At 41.5% G+C, this 27,606-nt stretch overlaps 1 protein-coding gene across 4 annotated transcripts; it reads right to left on the bottom strand.

The window, feature by feature from the left end:
• Nucleotides 1-2,243: 2,243 nt before the first annotated feature.
• FBXO38 (F-box protein 38) lies at nt 2,244-25,687 on the bottom strand. 4 transcript variants are annotated; one of them, XM_027643420.1, is made up of 22 exons: nt 25,604-25,687; nt 23,025-23,209; nt 21,788-21,921; nt 20,552-20,715; nt 20,007-20,172; nt 19,533-19,670; nt 19,079-19,216; nt 18,565-18,658; nt 17,923-18,053; nt 17,440-17,610; nt 17,043-17,185; nt 15,962-16,184; nt 15,195-15,314; nt 14,121-14,300; nt 11,901-12,620; nt 8,658-8,758; nt 8,307-8,409; nt 7,125-7,291; nt 5,908-6,053; nt 4,997-5,100; nt 4,622-4,735; nt 2,244-3,375 (listed from the first exon to the last, which is right to left on the bottom strand). In XM_027643420.1, exons 2-22 carry the CDS (start codon nt 23,150-23,152, stop codon nt 3,197-3,199), a joined length of 3,564 nt encoding a protein of 1,187 aa, XP_027499221.1. In that variant the 5' UTR covers nt 23,153-23,209; nt 25,604-25,687; the 3' UTR covers nt 2,244-3,196. The 4 variants fall into 4 exon arrangements, with proteins under 4 accessions (XP_027499221.1, XP_027499220.1, XP_027499222.1 ...); XM_027643419.1 differs by having other exon boundaries at nt 23,025-23,166; nt 25,604-25,681; XM_027643421.1 differs by lacking the exon at nt 25,604-25,687 and adding an exon at nt 25,118-25,411 and having other exon boundaries at nt 23,025-23,166.
• Between the last annotated feature and the right edge of the window lie 1,919 nt (nt 25,688-27,606).

Here is a 27,606-nt window from a genome sequence, read left to right as displayed (position 1 = left end):
GGCCGGGGCGGGAGCTCCCCCTGCCGCCCACCGAGGGGTTCGCATCCAGCCGGGCCCCGCATCCCTGTGCGGACCCTTCCAGAGGGATCGCACCGGAGAACGAGCTGGAAACTCAAATCCGACGGCCCCAGTCCCGCACAGAAGGGACGCGCGTGGCAAGTGATGGGGTGCCACGAAAAAATCCGAGAGAAGCACGTGGTCGGTACCAGGTTTCACTGCCCTCGCTCTTTGCTCACTGCTCTCTGCAGTTAAGCCTCTGCAGGTGACAAAATCAAGAAGTCCAGAGGAGGCCACTAAGTTCATAAGAGGATAGAGAACTCTCCTGCCTCTGAAGACAGGCTAGGAGAGTTGGGGCTGTTCAGCTTGGAGAAGGGAAGGTTGCGTGGAGACCTCACAGCCCCTTCGAGTATCTGAAGGGGCTACAGGGAAGCTGGAGAGGGACTGTTCATCAGGAACTGCAGTGACAGGACAAGAGGGAACGGCTTCACGCTGAAAGAGTAAGTTTAGATTGGATACTAGGAAGAAATGTTTCCCTGTGAGGGTGGTGAGGCCCTGGCACAGGCTGCCCAGAGAAGCTGTGGCTGCCCCATCCCTGGAAATGTTTAAGATCAGGTTAGATGGAGCTTGGAGCAACCTGGACTAGTGGAAGGTGTCCCTGCCTGTGGCAGGGGGTGGAACTGGATGAGCTTCAATGTCCCTTCCAACCCAAACTATTCTATAGTTCTATAAGAACCTGCAAGAGAAAACACTCAGAAGACCCCCACCCCACCAGCAAACTGGGGCTGATGTCAGTGCAAGCTCTTGGTGCAGGATCCACAGAACAACAAACCAGGAACTCAAATGGCAACTGCAACTCTTTGCTCTTCAGGGTGGAAAACAACCGAAGGCATTTCCAGCCCTTAGCCCTGGGGCAGCATTTCATCTGGAGCTGGCAGAGCCCTGAGGACATGCTCACGCCCAGCACAACATCACCACTGAAGCCAAATTGGTGAGCAAGTTATAGTTTGTCCAGCAGTTCCTGCTCAGTCCAACTATACCCATCCAGGTCCTAGTAATAATTATTTATATATTTAACTAACAACGGTTATACAGGAAAATAATTATTTTCCTGTGCTTTGCTCCTTTCCTCAATTTCAAACACTGAAGAAAGCAGGTTCTCTGGTCTTATCCGAGATCCTCAATCACCCTGAGCTCTCAGGACACTGAGTGAATTAAGTCACTACATCACCACTATGTGTAAAATGGGAGTAATGTTTTAAAAAGCTAAATCTACTGCAAGGTTCAACTGCTTACAGAAATATTGAATATAAATAAACATTATTTGTATAAATACTTCTTCAAAATGCGGAAGTTAAGAGATACCAGATGGAGATCTGGTGCAATACTCTAGAAACTCTGTAACATTTTCCTGTATTAAAATGGTAAACATGACTGAATCAATGACTCACATTACTTGAAACACTCCTAGAAAGGGTCACAATTATGTTTTGTCTGAATGTCATTGAATATATTATCTATGGTTAAATATGTTATAACTAAATCATTAACTCTGATCCTGCATTAAAGCAAACTGAACAACATTCACTCATCTGGTATTTAGTGCTCTACCTCCAGTTAGAGTAGGAAGCAGGTGTGAGAAAATGCTATACCAAATCTCTTGCTGCTCCCACCATTCTCTTCCTCTTATTCCATATATTTCAAGTTCCACATTACCTCAAGAACTTCCACAGAGGGACAGATGCAGAGAAAACCAACACTGGTTTTGCTGTGTTGAGCAGTTTTGCCTCTTCAGTTCTACAGAGCTAAATGTCATAGAAATCCCCATTAATCACATTTACACCAAAGTTCAGAGAATCACAATCATTACAATGTGCAAAATTATATAATGGTATAAACCAACCTGCTCTAGGGCTTTTACCACAGGAAGTGTCATTTTTTAGGCTGGTAACTCTGCAACTTTAAAAAAACATGGATGAGAGATCCAGCCAGAGCTGATGGCCTGGCAGAGCTCAGCTGCCTTTGTGTAGCCACAGCTGGGAATTCAAGGAGACACTTCCACAGGGAGCAAACTGGCCTTTCAGAGGTCTCCCACCCCCTGGATACACTGCTAACAGCACAGCTAGTTCAACTATAATTTGTGCATTTTTATACCTGGACTCACAGCAAATTCTGGACATGCACAGAAAACACCTGTGGGACTGTGGGAACCAGAGGCATTTTCAATACACAACAAACACACATAATCAGGGGCAAATAGCAGCAGTTTTTTACTGACCATATGGAAAATCTGCATTCACGAGTGAGCACGACCCAGCCCGAGAGCTCACTGATTGTGTCAGATGGATCCTGTGCTGATACAGCTGTAACCAAGCAATTACACATCCCCTTTTCTGCCTGCCTGAAGCAAAAATTCAGCTTACAGCCAGCTAGTATGTGCAAATTCATGTTAAAGAGAGTGGAACCAACAATTAGCAACTTACTTTTCATAGTACAGAGTCAAATACACTATTAAAATGAAACTGAACAGTACAAAATGTTTTAGAACATATCTTCTGTTTCCAAGGTGCTAAACATGGGGGTTTTCCTTTCCCCCAAAATGTATTCGATAATTCTAGAAACTACCACAGATCACCAACTTTGCTACATTTTTTCCTGCTTCTGGCCTTCTTTGCAACAGCTGCAGAATATTCTGTCCCTTTGAAAAATGCACACAAGACACAAAGATTGTGCTCAACAGGTTTACTCAGACTGGACTCTTAAATGCTCAAGAAAAAGGCACAGATTAAAAGAGACTCTGATGACTCTTTTGAACACAGCAAATGGAATTCTGTTTATAAGGAAAAAAAATACTGCTATGAATTGTATGGGCTGAAAAGTTCAAATATTCTTCCCTGTTCCTAATTATTGGCCTTCATTAAAATGGAATTTAAATTAAATTGTATAAACATATGAAATAAAGTCTCAGTATTAGGAAGTTTTTTTTTCTTTTGTTTCCTCTATGTACAAATCTTAGTATACAATTTTTACTTTTCATTATACATTTAACTACATAATCTTTTTTCCAAAATGAGTGAGAGCAACTGCAAAGTATGTGTTTCAAGAAAATGCTTTGCATTCGGAAAGGATCCACCTGCTTTCTTGGCCAGCAGTGCCAATGAGAACTGAGGGGGGGGGTGCCAGGCTGGGGGAGCACCCCTCAGATGTAGTCGTCCTCCACGGGCTCCCCGTTGACGTCACAGTAGTGGATGAAAATGGCCACGACGCGCTGGAACACACCTTTCTTCATCTGCCGCAGCTCCGAGATCTCCTCCCCGATGGTCTCCATGCAGATGTCTGCAGACAGCTGGCCCTTCCTCCGGGGGGCATAGATAGTAGCTGGGAAGGAACACAAGAATAAAAGCTAGAATGTTTCCTGCAGAGAAGTTCACAAGCCAATCTGCTTTGCGTTAAGTCTTGGAAAGCAAACGGAAAAATCTTCCGTTGAGGAGCTACATTTAAGGGATATTATTCAAGCAGAAGAGGTATTCTGCCTTCCCTATATTGAAACCTTTCAGTAGCTCCCATACTTTTTAATGTATGTCAACTTCATGTCTGTGAGTGAAGGGAATCCCAGAGCAACACAAACCGTTCCCTGAGGCCTCTCTGACGTGCTTCCATGTTATCCATTCCAGTGATCACTTAAATGTTTTATAAACAAAAGCAATTAAGGATAAAGCAGAAGTCTCGTCTTTATTTTTAGGGCTTTAACATCATGTTTAATCTAATTACTCTTTTAAATCAAACACATTTAATTTTTTTTGGTAACTCAGCCTACGTACTGATGTACAAGCATTAAGTCTATGAATCAGTCTAAAATAAAATTCAAAAAAGAAAACCAGAGAAAGGTATAGCAGAGAAAATCTCTTCCTCATCCTCTTGAGATTCATGCCCTTGAAACAGAGCTAGATAAGAATATCCAAAACAATGTCAATTAAAAATAGCTCTAATGAAGGAGATTCCAAGATGTTCCTAATCAAGTAGTGGAGGAACATACTTTTCTCTGCTACCAAGCAAGGTCTTCAGTGGAGCCCTAGGAACTGCCTACTATAATATTTGAGAAGACAAGCTCCTAAATAGAAAGAGGCATATCTATAACAAAAACTAATCCACATCACCTGTTCCAGAGTTTTCAAGTCCAGTTCTTTCCTCTTTTACCCCAAGTTTGAGTTTTCACATTCTCTCTGCTGGACTCTCTTCAGCCTACCTTAACAACCTTCACAAAGCAAAGCCAGAGGCAGCAGTTCAGCTGAGCCTTCAGCACCAATGCCAGTAAACTCTACAGAACATAAATTGCTGGGACTACACACCACAGAATTAACTTTGTGTATGTTTTAAATGCATCCAGATGTGACAAACCCATCACACTTTCAGGCTGAGCACCAGATGGGCTCTGTTTCTGTCAGTGTTAGGGGCCCCAGCTGCTCCTTACACTGCTGTAGCACTGTTGCCCTCTCCTTTGCTGGACTCATCCAGCTCTCAACACAGTCTATCAAAAATAGCCCAAGAACTAGAAAACTGAAAAATAAAGGTCAGCTTGGGACAAGCAACAAGTTATTTGAACACATCAAACCAGATTACGCACTTCTTTCATCATCCTCAAAGTCATATCTGGCATAGCTGTTGGGCTCTGCTGTTCTCAGGGACCTCAGCCACGGGAAGTCAGTGATCATGGAGTAAGGAGCACCATCCACAATGCCTAGGAGACAGACAGGATGAGGATCCAAAGAGCACAACGTCGCTCCTGCAGCATCATCACTCTTCATCAAGTAAACTTGATTATCACATAGACCGGTCACTCTAATGCAGGAAAAGCATCTCCTCATTTCATTCCCCCACTGTGCCAAGGTTCCTCCACTTTCCTCCCAAGAATTATTATCCATGTCTCTTGTAATGATGCAAAGCTACTTATCTCAACAAGAGACCTGTCACCAGCCTTCAGCTGTCTATGAACACTCACCTTCTAGAGTGTAAATATCTCGTCCCCAAGGGTACTTAGTGTATTTCTTCAGGTCTTCTTCAGTTCGTGTAGCTTCAGGGAAGAACTCATATTTAATAAGCTCTCTAGAGAGAAGGAAGAGATTATAGCCAGGAGTGATAGGAAATGGGAAGGTGGGGGGGAAGGAAAACAAAACGGGAAATCCTACTGCACAACCTTTCCTTTAATGAGCCTGAATCCATAGAAGCACTTCTCCAAGACCCTCACACTAACTCAGAATCAATCCCTTCCCTTTGGAGAGCAACCACAGCCAGCAAGTACAGTTTGGGTGAGAAACCAGAGAAGGTATCATCTTTGAGCACACCTTTCTATCCGACTGAGGAACAATTCAACAGAGTTGCAACTAAACCAAACTTCAGAAGTAAATTTGCTCTCTTAGTAATTTTAGTGAAAAGCCAGCACAACAAAAACACTGGTTAAAAACAGCTGGATGAGAGTCACCTCCTGCTGATGGGAATTCTAAGGAGCTCATACTGATTGAAAATCACCTTCCACAGAAACTAGTTCTTGGAGTAAATCACTCTTTTTTAAAGGTAACTTGTTTTCAGATTTGAAGATATTTCTCCGCCTTCCTGACTACTTCAATGTACAATTGTATTATTGTTGCATGAATTATATGATGAATTCTATGGTTATTGTAGGAGAATTTGTAGTATTTTCCACATGGAGAGGTTTATAGTCTGTGTTTTGTACGAGATGCATCTTGACACTGAAATTCTACATTGCACCATCTAGAATTCAAATTTCCCCAGTCACCAAAGCTTTTTTCTTTGATTTGGTTTGACAGAACCCAGCAGGTCTGACTGAAGCTGCAGCTGCTCCCTGAGCAGTGAACACCTTTTCTGCACAGTCCCTGAAGGGCAGGTACTCACTGGTTGATATTTGCTATCGTGTCCATCCAGCTCCGAACTCGCACCTTGTTGCGGACATTGGGGGGGTTACTGAACTCATGAATGATGCAGATGTGGTAGGGATAAGGGCCACTAAAGATCTTCTGCTCCAGAGTCAATGTGTCAACCTGGGAAAAGCAGGAAACAAAGACTTGTGACCAACAGAAACAAAGAGGTGTGATTTTAGAGTCAAGAGCACACAGACATCCAAACGCCCCAAATTCTGGGGGAATGTGTCCAGTAAAAAGAAATTTTAACAACATACATAATTAAATAAATGATTAAAACTTTCCTAGTGCAGCTTTGTCAATGAATCTTCTGAAGTAGTGGAATTGGACAGGAAATGTCTATTTCCTGATGTGTTTCACAATTCCAATATGTAAGTAAACTTCATAAAATTACATAACAGTCTAAAACTACATTCACATCTCAGAATTTGTCTCTGGCTTAGGGGGAGGGGGTTGGTGGTTTGGTTTTGGGTTTTTATTACTCCTTCATTTTTATCCCTCATTGGGAGACCAAGCCAGAAAGCAGGAGAGAAGCAGCACCACAAGTACAATACAGAATGCTCTGGTAAGAGTGATAAAGTTAACCCCCCCCAACATTCCAGATCTTAAATTAAACCCTCTTAAATACTTGTGAAATGACCTAAACTCATTAAATGTCACTTCTTACAGCTCCCTGTACCACAACTGTCTTAAAACACTGTTCAGCATCACAAGAGGATGCTGCCTTCAGCAGAATTGTCTATTCCAAACTCTAACTGCTGTTACTAAATCTAATAGAATAGACTTAGATCAAAGATTTCAGATACCTGTGCCTATGTCATGCTTCTGCTTATATATAGCTATAAGCTGGCTTATAGTATCACTTAGCAACTTATAGTAGCACTTAGGTTCTTACAGTTCCTTTGAGTTCTCAAAGTTTCTTTTAGTTATTCAGTTTGAAATTAGTTCAGTGCATTGCAATGTCTTACAGTATCTTCTGATGCAATGAATACTGGAGATAATAAGATTAAGTCTTAAAACTCAGTACCATCCAAGTTCCAGATTCTGCAATAAAAGCCTTGATGGTCTAAAGTTTTAATAAGCAAGTTTCTCAGAGCTGTGTTACTGTAACTTTTACATTTCTCGCATCAATTGAAAACCACAGGCAGAACTTCAGGTGTGTTCACAATGAAATCCAGGTTGGTTGTGTACCTGCTGCATTGGACGAAGATAAATGATCCTGTTTCTTTCTGGTGGCATCCTGAGAATCTGATCCAGAACCTGATCCATGTTTAACTTCTTGCACTGGGCATAGTCAAACCGATTGACAACTGGTGCATTTTCTACTTTCAAGTGTTTCAACACACGGCACCTTGTAGCTATAAAAGAGTAAATGAAATTATTAAAAGAAACAATACTGAAAAGACCTTAGGAGCCTCCTGTCAGAGATTTTCAAGGCTGACAGTTTCTAAAGAAGGCAAACAAGTAATGTAAGTACCAGAGAATAACTGAAGTTAAGCTGGCAATTTAAGTATATCAGAGAAATACACCAGCTGTTCATTTCTTCCATATTATGATCAAACTTTTAATTCTTGAACTTGTAAGAAGGATCCTTTTAAAAGGCCATGTCAAATTTCTTCTAACAATAACCTTTTTCTCCCTTTGTTTCCTTTCACAAAGCCTCCTGAAATGGTCTGTGGACTTGCACAATTGAAAACCACTGACTTCAAAATCAGATCAAATATAGAGTATTGTGAAGCCACACAATGGAAAATAAAGCTATTTCCTTTCTAGCAACACTGCTCATTTAACCAAAATTTAGTTCAAAATCAATGTATGTTCTGAGATGTACTCTGGAATAAAGAAATCATTTCTTTATTCTCTGCTAGGTAGATATATGTCATGTCAGAAGAAAAGGTCTTAAGTGTAGATGTTGCAGAAAACAGTAAATGATCCAATACAGGAGCAGTCACACACCCTGGCATGTGAAGTGTTGTAATTGAAAACAGATTTTTATCATGTCAAGGAGGAAAGTATCATCATGTCAGCTAAATAATCTATGGAAGCATGAAGAAATGAGAGAATAAAAACAAGCTACTCTGAAACTCATTTCATCAACTTCCAATTATTGTATTATCACTCTCCAATAAACTACTCATCTTCCTAATTGTCAGATAATTTCATCTGTTGATTTGCAGATATTAATCTTTATTAAACCTGTTATAAGGAAAGGCACTCAAACTGAGAAGCAGCAATATTTGGTGTTCTAAGCATCAGCCTGACAAGCAGCAATGCAGTTGATGAATACAAAATAAGCAATGGACTGACTTTAATTGTTTCAAGAATTCCTAATAATGCCAGATGGAGGAGACAAGCAAAACATGAACTACATACCATGTATGAACATCATTTTGGGGCAGTCTTTCAGTACCAAATCTGTTATTCCACAATTGGTCAACGTGATTCCTACAAGGTTTTTGGATTTCAAAGTCAGTACCTGGTGAAAATTTAACAAAAAAAAAAAAAAAAGAAAAAAAAAGAAAAAATGTATGACAGGGTAAAACCAAATAAAAACTTACACTGAATTTTAAAATATACTGCCAGATATGGAAAGATATTAACTGCATACTACTCAATATAATACAGCTTCAGTTCACAAGGGGTATTTGAAGTTACAGAGTAGGCTACTGGTGATTTATCAGCTATAGCTGATAAACCTGTAGGAAGTGAAGAAAAAGCCCTTACTTGAACATGATCATCTTCAATAACTGGGTCACTTGTACTTGTGGACTTGTCAGCTGTCCTTTTCCTCTTGGTAGTTTGCCGTGGCTTTGGCTTGGCTACTTCTGGAAACAAAAACATGGAAAAATCTTTCCTCTGTTACATTTCAGGATAACAGTGGAGGAATTCCCTGGCTGAAAATGGCCAATCAGAACATACATTTCTTACAGATCAAAACATCTGTGTGGCTTGAAAACAACTTTATATCTTCTTGTACAAAACCCGCTTTCAGGTTTGTGCTCAGAATCATTCACACTAAATAACTTGGGGCAGGGGGTGGGTTGTTTACAGATGAAAACACAGGAATGTTGAACCTACAAGTTCAACATCACTGAAAGATGTGGAGCCAAGAAGAGAACAGAAGATTAATTGTTAGGTTACTGCAGCAAACAGAACAACCTTGACAAATATAAGAACCAAAATAGCTTTAATGTTTGAATAGTAGAAATAATCTCAAACTACTTGAAAGTCTGCTCTTCATTACTGTCACTAAGTTTTTCATAATATTGCAAAGGATACCCAGGTATAAAATACTTAACATTCCCAAGTTGCTTCTTACTCCATTTCATGCACCAATGACATCAAATTCCTGCTTGATTTAAAGGATGAGTCTTCAAAAAGAAATGACCACTACCATTACTTCCAAGAGCAAGAGAAAAAAAATGCCCTAGAATTAATTTTCTGTGATTAACAGACCAAAATTAGAAATTATTTTACTAACAATAAGCCTCCTTTGACTTTTTTCTTAAAACACATGTCATGTCCAAGAAGATTCCCAGTCAAAATAGATGTGCAAAATATTAAAGTCTATATACAAACTACTCACAGAAACATGGAATGGTCTGGGTTGGAATGAAACTTAAAGCCTAAATTCCACCCCCCTGCCATGGGCAGGGACACCTTCCACTAGCCCAGGTTGCTCCAAGCCCCGTCCAAGCTGGCCTTGAACACTTCCAGGGATGGGGTAGCCACAGCTTCTCTGGGCAACCTGGAATGTACCTCACAACCTTCACATACTTCATGCTAAACTACCATTAACATTAAAAAATACCTCTTTTTTTACTTATAATAAAATTCTATCTATCTATATATATACATAAGCTATTATGTGGCATCCAGTGGGCTGTGAGCTTCAGAATTCTGGCCACTGCTTTAGGGGATCAGGTTGAGAGATGGAATATTAATACTCGACTTGTGGCACCTGTGAATCATCATCCCCAGGGAACTTTCTGACAGTTCCTGGAGTATTTTCAGACAGTGAAATACCTCTTAGTCTGATTCTAGGAAAAATTTTCCGATTTTGTGTAGAATTGTTTGAGATGCAGCCTTGGGCCAAGAAATCTTTACAGAAGGTTTAAAGTAATGTGCGCTTTAAAATGTGAAAAGCTTCACTACAAATACAAACTAAAACAAGTTTAAAAAACCCCAACAGTACAAGTGTGGCTTACATTTTGATTGAAGTAAAAATCAAAATTACACAAGTCATCCTCTAGCCAGTTAGTCTGTGGTGATAATGCTTTTAAAATTTCAGTCTTTAATATTTGGCTTAAAGCACTGTTTAGAATGAGTAAATCATTTAAGAGAAAGAAAAAATCTTTCTAATATTAAACACAGTTTGTTACAGAAGCTGAAAACCACAATGTCCTTTATGTTAGAATAGCAGAAAGCTGTCATATTCAAGGCACATTTTTAGACCATTTATGGAAAAAACATTTCCAACTGTGCAACAAAGCATTTTCAGGTTATACTCCAAGGAGCTGTATGTTCTGTCCTAGTAATGAAAAGCCCTGTAACACCAGGCAGAAGCAGCCTCACTGTCCTATGTGTAAAACACAGATTTAAAAAATAAAAATGGTATATCAAGTCTCATATTCTGCCTCAGGCATCAGCTAACACCTGATGCTTCAAAGAGGAAAAGTGCATAAAGACATACTCATAACTGTATGGAGCTAGGAAAGCAATTCTTATATATGCTAAATATAGCAAATACTCAACCATTTTTCTCCACAAGCAGAACAGATCTTTTTTCCTGACTAAAAGCTGAAACCTGAAAACAGAGATACTCTCAGAAAGATACCCTAATTTAATACTGAGATCTGACTTAGCTTCATGCATTGGTAATGGCTGAGGATAGAGGGGAAATATTTTCTTTTGATTTTTGCAGATTAATTATTACTCATAATGGGCAAGGTAGAAAACTGACATTTTAATTTAACAGGAAGATCATCTCTTCAATCTGAGATGTGCCTAGCTGCAGAACAGCATCCCAGGTGATTCAGGTTTCATTAGCACTTGGGCACATTAAGATAAACTGGAGAAACACCAGGACATACTGTGTTTGAATCATTCCATGTTAACAGAGGTACAAATTTGCTATCAGTCTTTTCTACCTCCAACACACACAGACTTTTCAGTTTCATTTTACTTGCCAGATTTTCTCAATAAAGAATCCTGGATATATGAGGTGGTGCCAGACTAAGATCACTATTTTGGAAACCAAGTATATTTGAAAGAAACAGCAAGTTCCCTTCTCACATCTATTCTTTTCTCCCTTCATTCCAGCCCTTCAGGATTTTTATTTTATTTTATGTAAAATGTACAAACCAATAATGTGAAGCACAAACCTATTTAACAAAAGGACCATTTTGAACAAGTTTGATCACCATGCCTTATACACTTGGAAGCAGAACCCAATATGCAGGCCCACAAGCTTGGCCCAACTATAATTACTGGTTGATAAAGTACCAGTTATTAACCTTTGCCTTCTTGCCAAGATGTAAGTGTACCTGCTGTCTTCCTCCTTTCGAAGGGAGGATTTTAATAGGGGAGACAGTCTTATGTTCCAATGAATAACAGCCTTCACAGAAACACAGAGCTAACAACAGAAGTTGCAACTGCTTTTCAAATGAGTAAATCAAATACGGTTTAGAATGTAGGGATAACACATTCAGAAAGACTTGCATGGAGAAAAAAAGTCACTGGTGTTTTCAGAGAAATCTCTTATTTTACCTGGTCATGGCAGTGACATCAAGTAATTTCTGTTCCATCAGTATTCAGACCCTTTGACAAGCCACTTGGTTTTCAATTACTAACTAACAAATTTCATGTTTACCACCAGTACTACCTGTGGGTGTTGCAGCTGCTCAGCGCCGTCCCATGGTAGCACTGCAGCTTACTCAGCCGTTACTATCTGTGTGTAAGTCATACCTGGCTCCGACACCAGAGGGACGTGGGTCAGCTTGCTCCTGGCTCTGGTTAGTGGTCGGCGAGGATACTCCTCCTTGTCCTCCAGCTCACAGCTCCTGGGCTGTGTGCCCGTGCTCTGCTCCTCGCTGGCAGCCCCGCAGGCACTCCCACTAGTCCTCTCCTCCCCTGTGTCTCCTGCAGCCCCACAGTTTGGCCGTGTCCTAAGTGCAAAATCTGCCCCAGCGCTGCTTGGTCCGTTCCTGCAGGCTCCGCTCGTGGATGGACATTCCCCATCACAACCCCCACTAGTCCTCTGCTGTGTGTCCTGAGGCTTGTAGGAGGAACACCTGGAACAAACAGAGCTCTCCTCAGTCTCTCTCTCACTGGAACCTTCCCGTTTACAAGGCGAGCAGACACACTGCCTGGATTCCTCTCCAGCTGCTGGGCTGGTGCCAGCACAGTGGCCATGAGCTGTCTGTGCACAGTCAGGGCTAGGAGAAGCAGCACTGCAGGAGCTGGATGTTCCCGTTGATCCTGTAGCATTACTGCAGCTTGCATAAGGATCTTTGCTTTTGTTCCTTTCAGGCATGTCACTTGCTGCTTTCATGTCTGCTTTAATCTGCTCACTGGTTACTTGACAGCCTTTTTCACAGCTGCTTTCCTCCGTGTGGAACTGCTTTGTCTGGCCCCCTTGGCTGGCACTGCATCTTTTCCGCAGGGGTGTCTTGCCTTTACCACTCACTGTGAGAATCAAGGAAGGGAGAACAATGAGACAAGCCACAACACAGCTTAAATAAATGCTGAGTGCTACTCTGTTAAAGACTACTTAAAACAGAAGGCAGCCTAGAGGCCAATGACAAATCTCATCAGGACCATGCTATGTTATGGGAATTATTAATATTTCTAGCAGTTGCTCACTCTCGGTGATGTCCTGCAGCTATTTTTGTAGTGATGTGCTGGGGTGTTTGTCAGTAAATGAGATATAAATCTGCCAGAGAGGCTCATATTGTCACAGAGCAGCTCACTGTTTAAATAGGCCAAAGCACAAAAATATGAGAGACACACTAAGAATAGAATAACAGAATGGCTCTAAGGGACCTTAAAGATCATCTATTTCCAATCCCTCTGCCATGGGCAGAGACACCTTCCACTAGACCACATTGCTCCAAGCCCCATCCAACCTGGCCTTGAACACTTCCAGGGATAGGGCAGCCACAGCTTCTCTGGGCAACCTGTGCCAGGGCCTCTCCACCCTCACAGGGAAGAATTTTTTTCTAGTATCCAATCTAAATAGGCTTTTCTTTTCCTTAATAGGAGGTATACAAATGAGGAATCAAATAGTTACAGAGACAGTACTAAAGTTCTGCTTTCAGTTGCAATCTTCAGCTCCCCCTCCTGGGTATGGGGTGTGGTGTCAGTAGGTAACAGCAGGCTCAGTTCACAGATGAATAAAAAGTCACACCAAACAATGCACAAATCACAACAGGAACTTAATCACAGAATCATTTAGGTTGGAAAAAACCTCCAAGACCATCGAGTCCAACCTGTGCCCAATCACCACCTTGTCAACCAGACCAGAGCACTGAGTGCCACGTCCAGGCATTCCCTGAACATCTCAGGGGTGGTGACTCCACCACTGCCCTGGGCAGCCCCTTCCAATGCCTGACAAACCTTTCTGGGAAGAAACTCTTCCTGAATGTCTACTGTCTCTGCTAATTACACTAATCCAAGTCCCAAATCCTCATTATTGACAGTACAAAAGTTTATGCAAATTCTGTCCAAACAGAGGTTATTTCGTCCTCAAACCAGAACTGACACTCACACTACAGGCACAGCACTCTACATGTTCCCAAGGTAGAACTGCCAGTCTTGTTGAAATAAATGTACTAAACAGGAGAGGGACTGATGTGTAGGGAGTATGCCAGTTACAGCAGGAAGAGCCATTACTGCTTTGCTAAGTCCCAAGCTTTGCAGAAGTTAAACTAGTCCTAGACCAGTGTATTTCTCAGTTCTTCACAATGTCAGATTTTTCTGTTAACTGCTTAGCTAAATATTCCTTAAGGCTTAACACTATATTTACTTCATCTGACAACACAGCTGCAAATTTGGCTTCACAGACATGATAAATTCTGGCCACTTGGAAATATAACAAAGCTAGACATAAAACTGAACAAGATGGAAAGACTGAAGCTTAAAAATAAGTGTTGCTTAACAGTGCCCAGGAACCCATCCGTTCCACACCTGAAGGTTCTCTAGTTTCCACTGGATCTCTGCTTTTCTCTTCTCCATCTGAGTAATTCTGTGCAATGCTGTTGGAGATGCAGGCTCTTGAAGTCCCCATGTTTTCCTCCTCATCTTCACTGTCTGAATCATGGATAGTAATAGGTGTTGCTTTTACAACAGGCTGAATGCCACTTGGTCCTGAAAAGTAGAATACCAACACTTCATGTAAAAATAAGCCAAACGTGGATTAAGGTGCTGAAGAACTTCTAAAAATGCTTGAAAAAAATGGTAAAAAATTAATTTAATTAAATTAGCCAACCATTCTGTGGCTCCTCCATTAAAATCTAAATAGAAGAGGAGCATTTCAGCACTAAAGCATTCTAGTTTGGAAGGGGAAGAGTGTCACAATGGAAAACAAAACACAAGTTTTCTGTAATGTTTCTCTGCTTCAGAACAACTTAAAGGTTCTTCCACAACTGTATGAGTAAACTACATATTACAAACAGTCCCTGAAACCTCCATCACAACGACAGAAATGTTGGCCAGAACATTGGCATTTATCCTTCTAAACCTTGAAAAACTGAGCAGATCCAGCATAGAAGGGTGTTACTTCATGTTGTTGGCATATTCAGCAGAAAATTATGTTGTCCAGCAAATAGTGGCTATAAAAGAGATCAAGACTGCTTTGTGTCACTAACACAAATAAAATTAACACTAGAACAAGTTGTTCTGGTTTGGAAAAAAAAAAGGCAAAAAAGAATCCACATGCTGCAGTGAAATAAGTAAGGTCATCAACACCAGAGGCACAAGACAAGTTCATTGAGGCCTTCTGACTCTTATTATACTGAGTACAAAAACAAGGCTTTAAGATCAAGGTATTTCACTCCATATGCAAAGAGAACTCTGGACTGTAAAACAGACTTTAAAACAGAATAAATTTCTTCACAGAATTGAGCTGTGCCAGCATCACAATTCCAAACACAACAGACAATGTAGCTAAAGAAAAGCATCCAAAACCAGACTCATATTGAAATATTTACCCCCTCGAGAAGGAGATACCAAAAGGTCATTTCTTTCCAAAGACAGAGTTACCTGCTTGCTCTTCATCCACCTCCATAGGAACAACAGCTTGGCTGTGAGCCGGGAGCTCATTCTGGCCCTGCCCAGCAGCAAACTCCTCTTCCTGTGCCACCTCCTCCATCTCATTCAGTGCTGAAAAGATGAAGACGAGGTCAAGAATAGGAAACAGAACGAACAAAGCCCACAAGCACCCACAGAGAGTCAGAATCACCAAGAAATAAGTAACAGCTGCCTTGATTCCTTCAAGGAGTCTCTGGGTTGCATAAAGTCGCTCACATATTTGTTCTACATCTCTTTAGCCAAAGCCCCAGCCTAACTTTTAGGGTTTAGTTCACCCAAATTTTCCACTCCTCCTCAGAAGTCTTGTTCTACCACAGTGAGCAGCATAACCAGGATTTGCATATTCATTCCTTCCAATGACTTTTGCCTTTGCTGGGAAATATTAAAAATATACCATTCAACACTGATATTCTCCCAGCTCTGACCAGAGGAGTCTAGAAAACGCTTGGCACTTCCCCAGAGGAGTCACACAGACTGTCCCTTGCTAACACCTGTACTGACACACATCACTGCCCTGCAGTGTGCCTGTAACAGCCATCAGACACCACACAATGACAGCTTTTATCACACAGGTATCAGAGACATGCAGACAGCCCCCCGGAAGGATTAAAGCTACCAGGAACTGAAAGAGCAACAAGCTTTCCATATATACCTTCTCTATCACCCTATGTATGTCAGTGCAAATAAAATCACTTCCTACACAGGTTCACAAAGATTACCCTCAGCTGCAATCTGCTGCTCCTCAGCTTGACCATCTTGCCGCAGCTCATTCTCCTCATTCTGGTCATTTGGGTGTTGGTGATTGTTGTGGTGGATGTTTGGGTTATTGTTATTCTGGTGGTTATTGTTGTTGTCATTGTCATTGTTAGAGTTCTGATTGCTGACTAGGGCAGAGGAGACCCCAATTCCTGTGCCTGCACTTAGGCCCACACGAGCACAACCCTGAGAACAAAAAGCAGCTATTATTAAGATTTGGAAAAACTGATAAGTTACCTCAACAACATTCCCTAACGCCAACAGAAAAAGCATTCTGTTGGTAATGTCTGGGATAGCACAACACTAACAGGGAGACTGTCCCTCATATTTCCTTATGCATTGCAGAGGTCCATCTTCAGGTTGGTAACCCAGAACACTTACACTCTGTTAAACTCTTACTGAAAGGGAATTCCACAAAGCACATAATTTTACTTTATTGTTTTCCATTTGCTAAAGGATCATATTACATTAATACAAACAGCAGATTATATATATAGCCTTCCCAGAACACAGCAGCCTCAAGATAGAACTAGTGACTGAAGAAAGCAGTTTTTTACGTAGGCAGTTTCCATTGCATTACAGCAGCTTAACAAGGATTTATGTTACAGTGTGGGAGGGGACAACACGAAGAAATAAAATTCCTAAGCTTTGAAACCACTCCAAGAGTGGAACAGTACCCTTATTTCACCCACTACAAAATCATAAAAACCTCTTAGCATTGTAAACAGATCCCCAAGTGTGAAAGAAATCGTATAAAAAGCAGCAGCAAAATGAAGTATCCACAAAGACCTCAACAGAATCAATGTGAGTCTTATTTTCTGGTCACATATTCATACAAGATCATACCTTACCACTGCTCCCATTTGCAGAAGCATCATCATTCTCCCCAGCATATCATGATAATAACAACAGCAAACCAGAATAATTTTATTAGCAATCTATTTAATTAATCACAACTTTTAAAAGAATGCATAACAGCTGGAACACACTGTATTTCCAATGAGCTGGCAACAATAAAAAGCAAAACCATTCTCTGAAACTCACCTTAGGAGGTTCTCTAAACATCTGGTCCAGAGAAATGAATTCTAAGCTTGGCAATAACTCGATGAACTGACTAAAAGAATCCAGCTTTATGGCGTGGCAGCGCACCAGGGTGAGGTCAACCAGGCGGGTCCACCTCGAGTGATCTGCGGGAGAGAAGGGAAACATTTCCTGAAGGATTCCCATCTCACTTGTTTGTCATCATACCCCTTTCAGATTTGAGAGGAGCATCCTCTGTATCTCCATTCTGACTGTCACCAGCATCACTATGGTTCCAAATCAAGCACCATCTACTGTACTTACTAAGAAATAGAACAAGCAGTACTACGAGCAGAGAAATTCTGATTTACTAGCACAGTAATTCATATAATAGCTCCAAAATTTCAAAGGTGTGCAATACCTGTGATCCAATTATTTGGGTTATGTAGATGTGGGCAGTTGTAAATGACCAGATACTTGATGAAAGAAAAAACTTCATTTACAGCTTTCATACCAATATCTGTAATAATTCCTGGATTTTCAACCACATCAGCCAAGCCGTACCTCACCAAGTCTGTACTCGTCATTTTACCTAAGAAAAAGACAGTAGCAGACACAGCAGTAAATTTGCCTTTTATAGCATGATTTTCTAACTCCCTGTTTTAGCCCCATTTCATAAAACTGATCAGATTATTCCTTCAGTTCAGTAAAGCTGAGACTTTCCCAATTTCACTAAGTGTTTCAGGAAGTGAGGAAACACATATATGGCTGTATGAAATCAGCAGCCTCAATATGGGCAACGTTAAAATTCTTTTTAATCACTCTTAGCACGTGACTGAAAACACATAATTCACATAATCCTTATGTTTGCCAAATAATTTATGTATATAAAAAAAGGTCATACACTGTAATAAAAACTCATCAACGTATCCTAGATGAAGAGTTTCAAACTGTGGAAATTCCAGTTCAGCCATCTTCAAAGCAGAAAAAACACCATCTTTGGTCAAGGAAGGCTGGATCCGCACTTCGTGCAACCTGATTGCAATTAAGAATTGTTAATTGTAATTAAGAATTTTTCCTATTAAAATTCATGCCAAAAGACAATTGCCACAGGAAACACTCAAGGAGATGACCTCTCAAAATGAAAGAATTCTTTCAGTTGTGGCAGGATTCAGAGGCTATCTGCTGTATCTTTATGGCAGTATTTGACAGTTACATATATTTTTGTATATATAAAATATATAGTATATATAATATTTATTATTTACAATATATGATTTATGGTGATATATTATTTATCATTAATATATAAGAATATATTGTGAGACCAACAGCACCACACTTTTCAGATACAAGTCTTATGACACAAATGAATTCAGAAACAGACATACTCCAGTTGTTTGCACCACAGAACACTCCTGTTATATCAACTTTAAATGTGCATTCCGTAAACTTTTGACAGTTGTTCTGCTTCTTGGACTTCATTACTAAGTCATTTATTTTCAAAAAGGAGAAGGGAGGCAAAGAGAGACCTGAAGGCCAGTACCTTCGTGCAGCAGTTATGATGAGGTAGCCAAGATCCACTTCAAGTGCATTCTTGCAAGCTCCCAGAACTATAGTGTGCAAATTCCTAAAACCACCTGGCAAATAAAAAACAACCTTCTTTCACTTCAGTCACAGATCACAACCTTAAGCCTTACACATTTCCATCAGTGTTGTCAAGTGAATGAACAAAACACGACTTTTTCAGCAAATCAATAAAACCAATATTTGCACCCAGCTCTCCTCCAATCCTACTAGTTCTGCTCACCACCAATTGCAGCTGCAGGCAGGTCATCAGCCGAGAGCTAATTGCAGTTAGAATATCAAAACAATACCAGATAAAAAGTATATTTAGCACCATAACCATGGTGCTAACCATTCCAAACTTGGAAATAGGGATCAAGAAAAGATATGCTACGGACAAAAAAAGCTAAGCTTCACATGCCTCCAGTATTTGCTAATACTTTTATTTATTTACTTATTTTTCTTTTAAGTACGAGGGACAAAAACTTCCATACCTGATCTCCAGCTATCTTCTACCACGTGCTGGATAAGTCCTCCAAGAAATGGAACACGAACCAGTTCTAAGTGCTCCAAATTTCGAGCAGAAGCCAGGCCTGTCACCAGGGGAACGTACTTCAGAGAATTTGTGGGTCCTACACAGAAAAGGCCAAAGACAAAGCAGGTTGCTCACTTGACATCATTGAATTGATGCTTTCAATGACTGTCACATGAAAGAATTAAAAAATGTCCACGTATATCCATCTAGATCAGGAAGTCAAGAGAACCACAAAGCACCAAATAACGTACAGGACAGGGGTACATTTCTGTCCAACACCACGAATAAAACAACAACTGCTTTCAGAATCTTGAATTCCAAGACTTCCATTTACACTTGGTGCCTGAGCAACTTTAACAGAATCAGATTTCCTACATGCTCTAACATCCCCTTCACGTATGAATCCCTCTTACCAGCACAGTTCCTCATGACAAAAGCACGTAAGCTGATACAAAGGAAATCTTTAAAAGGCTGTGGTTTGGTGAGTCTCACCCACTTCAAATAAAGGTGCCTCAGCATTGGAATACAAGGAATCTCAGGGACATTCACCCCTAGTAATATATAAACAAAACAAACAAATATTTTAAACAAGCTTGAAACCACAAACTGTATGACAAATTTCTGGCTTTAAAAAGGAAGTTTTTCTTGGCTATGTGGCATGTGAGAAAAGCTGTAAACACTTTAAATACAAGTTCTTCACCTCGGTTTGTCAACACAGTTTTTTAGAACTTGCCTTTTGAACCTGCTATCACATATACGGCAACTAATATCTCAAAGATACCACAGCCCAAAGTCCCTTTCTTAAAAAGAATTACAGTCTTGCAGAGTTTCAAAGCCTTTAAGTTCACCTGTGTTGAAGCCAACTACTTCATCATTACCACACTCACCTACTAAGTGCAAAGTCTGAATTTTAGCTCCTACAGGTATTTTCAGCTTGTTCTCAGGAGGAATTGGAAAAGCACCATTACGATTACGAAACTTCCCTAAAATGTGAACTTGTGGCATGTATGTCCAAATAGCTTCCACCAGCTCTAAATGAGAGGTCTCAACACCCTGGATAAAAGGAAGCAAAGCAAATGCTCTAACACCAGTTCAAGCAACAACATCCTTTTAACTACATAAACTTCTCAGTAACACACTACACATAACGCAAGGCGTTATCTCACTTTAATTTCTAGCAAGACTTGTCCTTTTAAAAGCACAGGGATCAGTTTTAATTCATTTCTGGACTTAAGAGCACCTGTGACTCCCACTGGTGCAACTAAAAATAGTACTAATTAGCAAATAGGGTCACGATTAACTGCTCCTCTGTACAGCCAGGTCTGAAAACAAAGCCCTGTAAGCAGTAAGTCCCCATCACATTTCTTCTGCTCTGTTAACATGCACCATCTCTGCTGCTGAAGGAGGTTGTCTCTCGAGTCCAACCACTCACCAGCAAATTTGGACAGGCCTGCAGAGCCTCTAAAACTCCAGGAATGCTGAAAGCTTCATGGCCACGGACTCTGCGTCTTTCAAGATACCTGGGATGAAGACCATAAAGTTGTTCAATGTCTGGCATCTTCCTCAGCAGCGTTAGGAAACTGGAATCAGTGAAACCTAAGATGACAACAACAGATTTGGTATTTGTGTGACAGCAGACACTCAGCTGTAAAGGGAAAGCCAAATACACTGTTCTCTTTATGTGGCAGTATAAATTCTATGGTGTTGAAAGCTGTACTCAGTGAAGCAACAGCTTGTCTTTTACTTCCACATTTTAGAAATCATGGCCTACATATTCTTGGCCTAGAATTTTGCAGGTTTGCTACAGTTTTCCTCCAGTAGAATACAAGGTAAGTTATACTCTCTCCTTTCTCAGATGAAGGACCTCTGCAGACTGTCAGGCTTTGTGTCTCTATTTTTCGTGGAATTCCATTTATCAACTACATGGCTCAAAAAAGCCCCAGCTGGATCAGTTATATCTGTTCATCACTAGTCACCACAGCTCACATTTCTCAAAGAAACAAGATGGTTTCTTTAAGCAAAGATTTATTTTAATCTAATGTAAGAGAACACATAAAAAGGATTTTAAACAGGTAAGTCATCTTAGCCTAGCTCTAACCACCTGCCTGCTATCAGCTCTAATAAATCTCAGTTTTTAACTCCTCTGATTTTCAAATTCACTCATTTTAGTCTCTCCCCCAACAAATCCCAGCAGTGTGATTTAAATCCAACAGAAATCCTAATACTCACAGGGTTCACCTCGACTGACAAATTTATCTATTGATCTGAAGATGACTTGAGGTGTGACATCAAAACTTATTCTTACATTGTTAAGTGTTGGCAGATGAGTTGCTCTCTCATTCCATTGTATATTTTCCTGCCTGCATGCAAACAGCCTCTTCATGGAATAACCCTTGGATAAACTCCCTTACAACAATCAGACAAACACAGATTGTATTTACAGATGGCTACAGAGAATCCCCATTTCTGCTACAGTAATACCCAATATTTGTATTATACACACAGAGACAGAAACTTTCCAAACCACCTACTCAAGGAAGCCACCCAAATAAGCCAAAAGGAATGAAACATCCAAGTACTTTTACTGCTTTTGCAAATTTACTCTGCATGTATAAATGTCCCTCTAAGTGGCAGCAGAGCAGCCAGTGATGCTCAGGGTGTTTCTCACCTGTGGGCATGTACTCCCACCAGCGGCCTGCACACAGATCCACAACCTTCACCACCCGCAGGTACAGCGTCACCGCTTCCTTCAGCTTCCGGGACAGGCATTCCATGCACATGATATCCTGCAAGGGAAGGTACCTTTGGGGGAGGAAAAAACACCCCTCTGATTTATCGAAGCTGGATTCTTTTTGATTTTTTTTTTTTTTTTAACTAAAGCACATCCCAAGCCTGACTGCACAAACTCATGTATTTCTAGCGTGTGATAACGTTCATTTAAACAGAATTTTCAGACTGCGCTCAGATAAAATGTGATATTTTGCTAAGCAGAATGACTCATCAGTTTTTGACACTGAATTTAGTCTATTCAAGGTACACATATAATATTAAAACAGAGAGATGCTTTAGTTCTCTAATAAATTATAGAATTATAAAATGGTTTGGGTTGGGAGGGACCTTAAAGCCCATCCAGTTCCACCCCCTGCCATGGGCAGGGACACCTTCCACTAGCCCAGGTTGCTCCAAGCCCCATCCAACCTGGCCTTGGACACTTCCAGGGATGGGGTAGCCACATCTTCTCTGGGCAACCTGTGCCAGGGCCTCACCACCCTCACAGGGAGAATTTCTTCCTGATATCTAATTTAAACCAAACCAGATACTGCTGACCAAGCCATTTGCCACAGTAGTTGCTACACGGTTTAATTAAACCTACTTTCATTTTTTAGTACATTCTACACGCTCATTTTGCAAATATTTTGGAATGCTGTTGTTTTCAAAGAACTTGTTGAGAAAGCATTATGTTTTGGACACAACAGGGATGAGTAAACATTTTGGAGAAGGATTTTATTGTAGGGAAGATTAAATACTCATCCCAGTTCCCTTCTGCACACTATGAAGCAGATGCAACAATTTCAAAACAAGCATCTCAGCTATGCACCACCCAAGATGTATCTCTGCTCTAAAAATCCATGTCTATACACCAGTGAACAGAATTATATCAATTATTTATTTCTTCTTTGTTCTATATTCATGACACTCACATAAATTAATTTTCTAAGTATCCAAATGAACTCTGGAACTGAAAAAATAACATTTATCATCCCTTTTTATCCACCAGTTCACTTGTGGTACAGCCACACTTTCTGAATACTATGTGTCACCAGCATCAATGCAGGTAAGACTAAAGAAATAACAGAAAACTACATAACAATAAACAATAAATTGACTTCTAAAGAGCTGCTCACCTAAAGATGTGGCAAAGCACTTCATGAGAGAGTTGGTTCATGTAATCTTTTGGCTCATCAGCTTTGGTAGACTCAGAACCTTCCCTGTTTACTGAACTTGGTTTCACATTTTTCCGCCGGGGACCCATATTTGCACCAATTTCTGGTGGAAGGAAATGTTCACAATGTTATGAAATTCAGTGCAACTGAAAGAGAAAAGGGACAGAGTAGAGGAGGACACACCAGTTAAGCTGCAAAAATCAAGTTGTAGTTTGTTTAGCACAGGTCTCAGACACAACCTGACAATGATTAGACAAACCAGACAGTTCCCCTAAGCAAAGGGAAATGGACAAAGAGGAAAATCACCTCAGGTTCAACCAGAGATCAATTCTTTTGCAGGAACAAAAGGTCTTCAGAGATATCACCCTGTGGTCAAGACAAATCACAGGAAAGCTGTGCAGAAACTGCAGATGTCAACAAGTCAACACCAACTCGAACACTCCAGTGAAAAGAAAGCCCAAAGTCTCTGTCTAGCAGAAAAATTATTTATTTTCTTTTTGAAAAAAACAAATGGGCTCCTAAAATGCCTTCTCTCAAAAAATGCCCTATTACAAGTCCTCAAACTAGGTCCTCTTCGAGGTTAGAACACCAAATAAAATATTCAGGTTGCTTACTTAAAGATCAAAGCTGCAGAGAAACTGAAAGTCATTGCATCAGCAGCAACGTGCAGGAAATCCTGTCCTCCTTCCCTTCACTGAACTAACGTGTTCATGTCTACACTGTTCCTGCAGCACACATGGGCTGAAACAACACTAATGTTCCATTTAAAAACATACAAAATTATTAAGAGAAATAATAAGTAAGTAATTAAATATGAACTCAGTGCTAATATGAGAATAACATCTTATACAGATGTTGAGAGACATTTTCACAACTGTATCTAGCAAATATTTATTTTACTCTAACATAAGACAATGTAAAACAACGTTAAGATCAGAACAAAAATGCTCTCTGGTGAAGAGGGCAAAGCATCACTAACTCAGTAAACCTGTTTAACAGGTTGAATGCCAAAATTCAGTGGATGAGGAAAAACAACTTGTAAAGAAAAGACAGGTTTTGGAAAACTTATCAGCAGAGCCTCTGGTACAGCCTTCACTGTGATGTAAACACACCTCAGTGTTTGCACCACATTATGTGGAAGTGGCAACTGAGGAGGAAAACAAAATATCTCATGGAAACGGAAAAAATTTTGCCTTCTCCAACACAAACCATTTATATGCTGGCACAAAATTTGAAACATTGACAGCCTCTCTGTGATCTAATTGTTGAAAAAACACATGACTTTACACATTTTTGTATGCATTTTAAGTTAACAGTTGTATGCTGTCATGAATTTTAAACAGTGATATTAAAATAAATAAATTACCACCTTCTCCACGTAAATACCATGAAATATATCTCTGCTCCTTTGGATTGGTGGGAATTCTCCAGCCAGAAGTAAAGACACTGAGTTTGTTGCCTGTTCTTATACTGCCCTTCTTTTTGGTGCTCCCTGGAAGGGGTCAATTTGTTTGTAATTCTCTGTTGTAATGTTGATCAACTTCATGAAGCCTAAATCTGACTACTTATGACACTGGATTCCAAAGAAAACAAGCATTACATGGATTCCCAGTCACCTGGGATGACTCAATTTGAACAGAGGGCAGGATATAACCTAAAAAATTCCAGACTGCTGCAGCCACGTGCTGGAGTGCAATACAGCATTACAGAAAAGTAAAAGGACTGTGACATAAGACAGAGAAATAAAGATAATATCCAACAGGGCAGAAAGAATCCTGTAAGACACAAATTCAACAAGTAATACCTGTCCCAGGTTTGGCCCCTGTCATTAAGTAAAGGGGGAAAAGAACGACCTCATCCCTATGAGGACGCAGTTTGTGCACAATAAATGCTCCTCCTGGTACTATTTTGAGCTAACGAGCACAGCTTTAGCGTCTCATTCTACATTACCAAGCTGACCCCATTAAAAAATTAAATAAAAATTAAAAAATCTGCACAATAAAAACCCCTTATATATGCAATCCAGCTGGCAAACGGAATTTTGCTGCCCCCACCTCAGTTAATTCACGAGAATGAATGCTGTAGGAAACAGCAGCTCGACGTGCCGTGTTCTTGATCAGTAGCTACCACACTGAACTTAAAAAGCTTAAAAAACCACGGGCAGACCGCACAGAAAAGAAAAATGTGGAGAGAGCAGCCAGGGACGGCCTGGCAAGCATGAGATAAGTAGGGGCGCTCCTTATGGGGAGGGGAAAAGAGAGGACAGGCTTGTTCTTGCTGAGATAAGCGATACAAAAGCAGGTTTCCCCGCAGACCAGGCGCCGCCGCTCCCTCAGCGCTGGGGGCTCCCTCCCGGCTCTGTCCCCGTCCCTCAGGGCCTGTCACAGCGGGCACGGCGCGAGGCCGCGGGGACGGGCGGCGGCGGCCGCGAGGAGGGCGGCGGCGGCCGCGAGGAGGGCGGCAGCCTCCGGGTCACCGCCCGCCGCGCCCCGGGGGCTCAGCCCGGTTCGCCTCCCACTCACCGCCCCGCAGCCCCTCACCTGCCCCGCGCAGCCCCGGTGTTGTGGCCGCGGGTGAGCCCCGGCCGCCGCTTCCTGCGCGGCCTCTTCCGCCTCCGCCTCGCCCCGCTCCCACCGCCCCTTCCGGGGGCCGCCACACCCGCCCCGCCGCCATCTTGAGCGTGGCAGCGCGGGCCGTGCCCCCGCCGCCATTTTGGGAGTGGCGCCGCCTCGGGGCGTCCCGCTCGGCGCCGCCATGTCGGTGGTGGCTGAGCCCTGAGGGCGGTGAACGCCCGCGCTGCCCTGAGAGCAACTAATGAAACCCACTAGAGAGCTTGGTGGGGAGTTGTGGCACGGCAGCAGGAGCGCCCGCGCGGCGTGCCCTTGGCGTTCTGTGGGTTAGGGCAGTTTGTAGGCTGAGGTCGCGCAGCACACACACAGAAAGGAATGCAATTTTTTAAAAATTATATTCCAAACCACTGCTGTAGAATCATAGTATGTCCTGAGTTTGGAGGGACCCACAAGAACCACAGGCGGTCGAGCTCTGAGCAACCTGGTCTAGTGGGAGATGTCCCTTCCTATGACAAGGGTAGAATGGCATGGGCTTCAGTGTCCCTTCCAAGCCAAACCGTTCTGGAATTCTGTGATCATCCAGTCCAACTCCTGGTTCTGCAGAGGACACACCAACAATCCCACTATGTCCCTGAGAGCGTTGTCCAAACACTCCTTGAGCTCTGGCAGCCCTGCGGCTGTGACCACTGCCCTGGGGAGCCTGTTCAGAGCCCAACCACTCTCTGGGGAAAGAACCTTTTCCTAATATCCAACCTAACCCTCCCCTGACACAGCTCCACCTGTTCCCTGGGGTCCTGTCACTGGTCACAGAGCAGAGATCAGAGCTGCCCCTTGTGAGGAAGCTGCAGAGCCTGGGGAGGTCTGACCTCAGCATCCTCCCAGAACAAGCCAAGTGCCCTCAGCTGCTCCTTGAGGGCCCCTCCAGAACCTTCACCATCCTCCTGTCTCTCCTTTGGACACTCTCTAATAACTTTATAAGTGATACATTACCTGAAGAGGCTTTAACCTGCCCCAAGAGCTCTGAGAGTTGCCTTTGCCACGGTGTATTGAGCATTATATGGGTCTATTATTTAGGCCATTTATCTTCTGCTAGACAAAGAGGAAATTTTGCTACTTTCATGATTTTTTGCAAGGAAATTCATAATATTTGAAACTGAAGAAAGAGGAAAACAGCGGCTGAAAATCAATTTGTTAAATTTGTTCAGGTATGAGTCCAAAAGACCAAAACTCATTAGGTGCATTAGCACAAGTAAGGAAGGTGTCATGATTTAACCCCAGCCAAATTTATTATAGCACTGGCATTTTTTTTTTTTAGGAACTCAACTATCTGATTTTCAGGCCTGTATTTCATTCCTTGTCTTAGAAAGGAAAACAAAAAAAATTTAAAACCTTACTATGAAAACCCTGTCCTCCACATATAAATGCATCAGGTATATACATCACATGTACAGATGTATCAATGCTATCAGTACCTTTTTGATGCAGAGTTTGGAAAACTCTAATCCTCCATGAGTGCAAGATCTTTTCTGTTTTCCATTCAACACCAATATCTGGCTCCCTCTATTTTATTTTCCAGCAAGCAGGACGTGAGCTTGTTTCACCAGCTCACTCAAGCTACGTACATTTTTCCTTCCCCTTATTTCCATGTCATTACTCCATCACACAAACTCGACTGTCCAGATTGTCCAGCCACTTCAGCGTTTACTTCAGCTGTCATTTGCAGCAATTTGCAAATGGTGTTCTTTGTGCTGGTATGCGGCAGAAGCTGCTTTTCATTATCTGCAGCTATGGGCCAGCAGGAGCTCATAAAAAGCACTCAGTGTGGGAAAGTCTTGATCTCCAGATGGCCTTGTCTCAGATAAATCACATCAGAAATTATCAGATACAAATGAGAGTCTCAGAAGTGTGGTTTAGACCTCTGACTTACAGCTTCTTGAATCATTCTGGAGGATGTGCATAGCAAATTTTGCATC

Source organism: Corapipo altera, unplaced genomic scaffold (assembly GCF_003945725.1).
Source record: "Corapipo altera isolate COAL_440 unplaced genomic scaffold, ASM394572v1 75, whole genome shotgun sequence".
NCBI classification, from domain to species: Eukaryota; Metazoa; Chordata; class Aves; order Passeriformes; family Pipridae; genus Corapipo; species Corapipo altera.
This window is presented reverse-complemented; position numbering and strand designations above follow the sequence as displayed.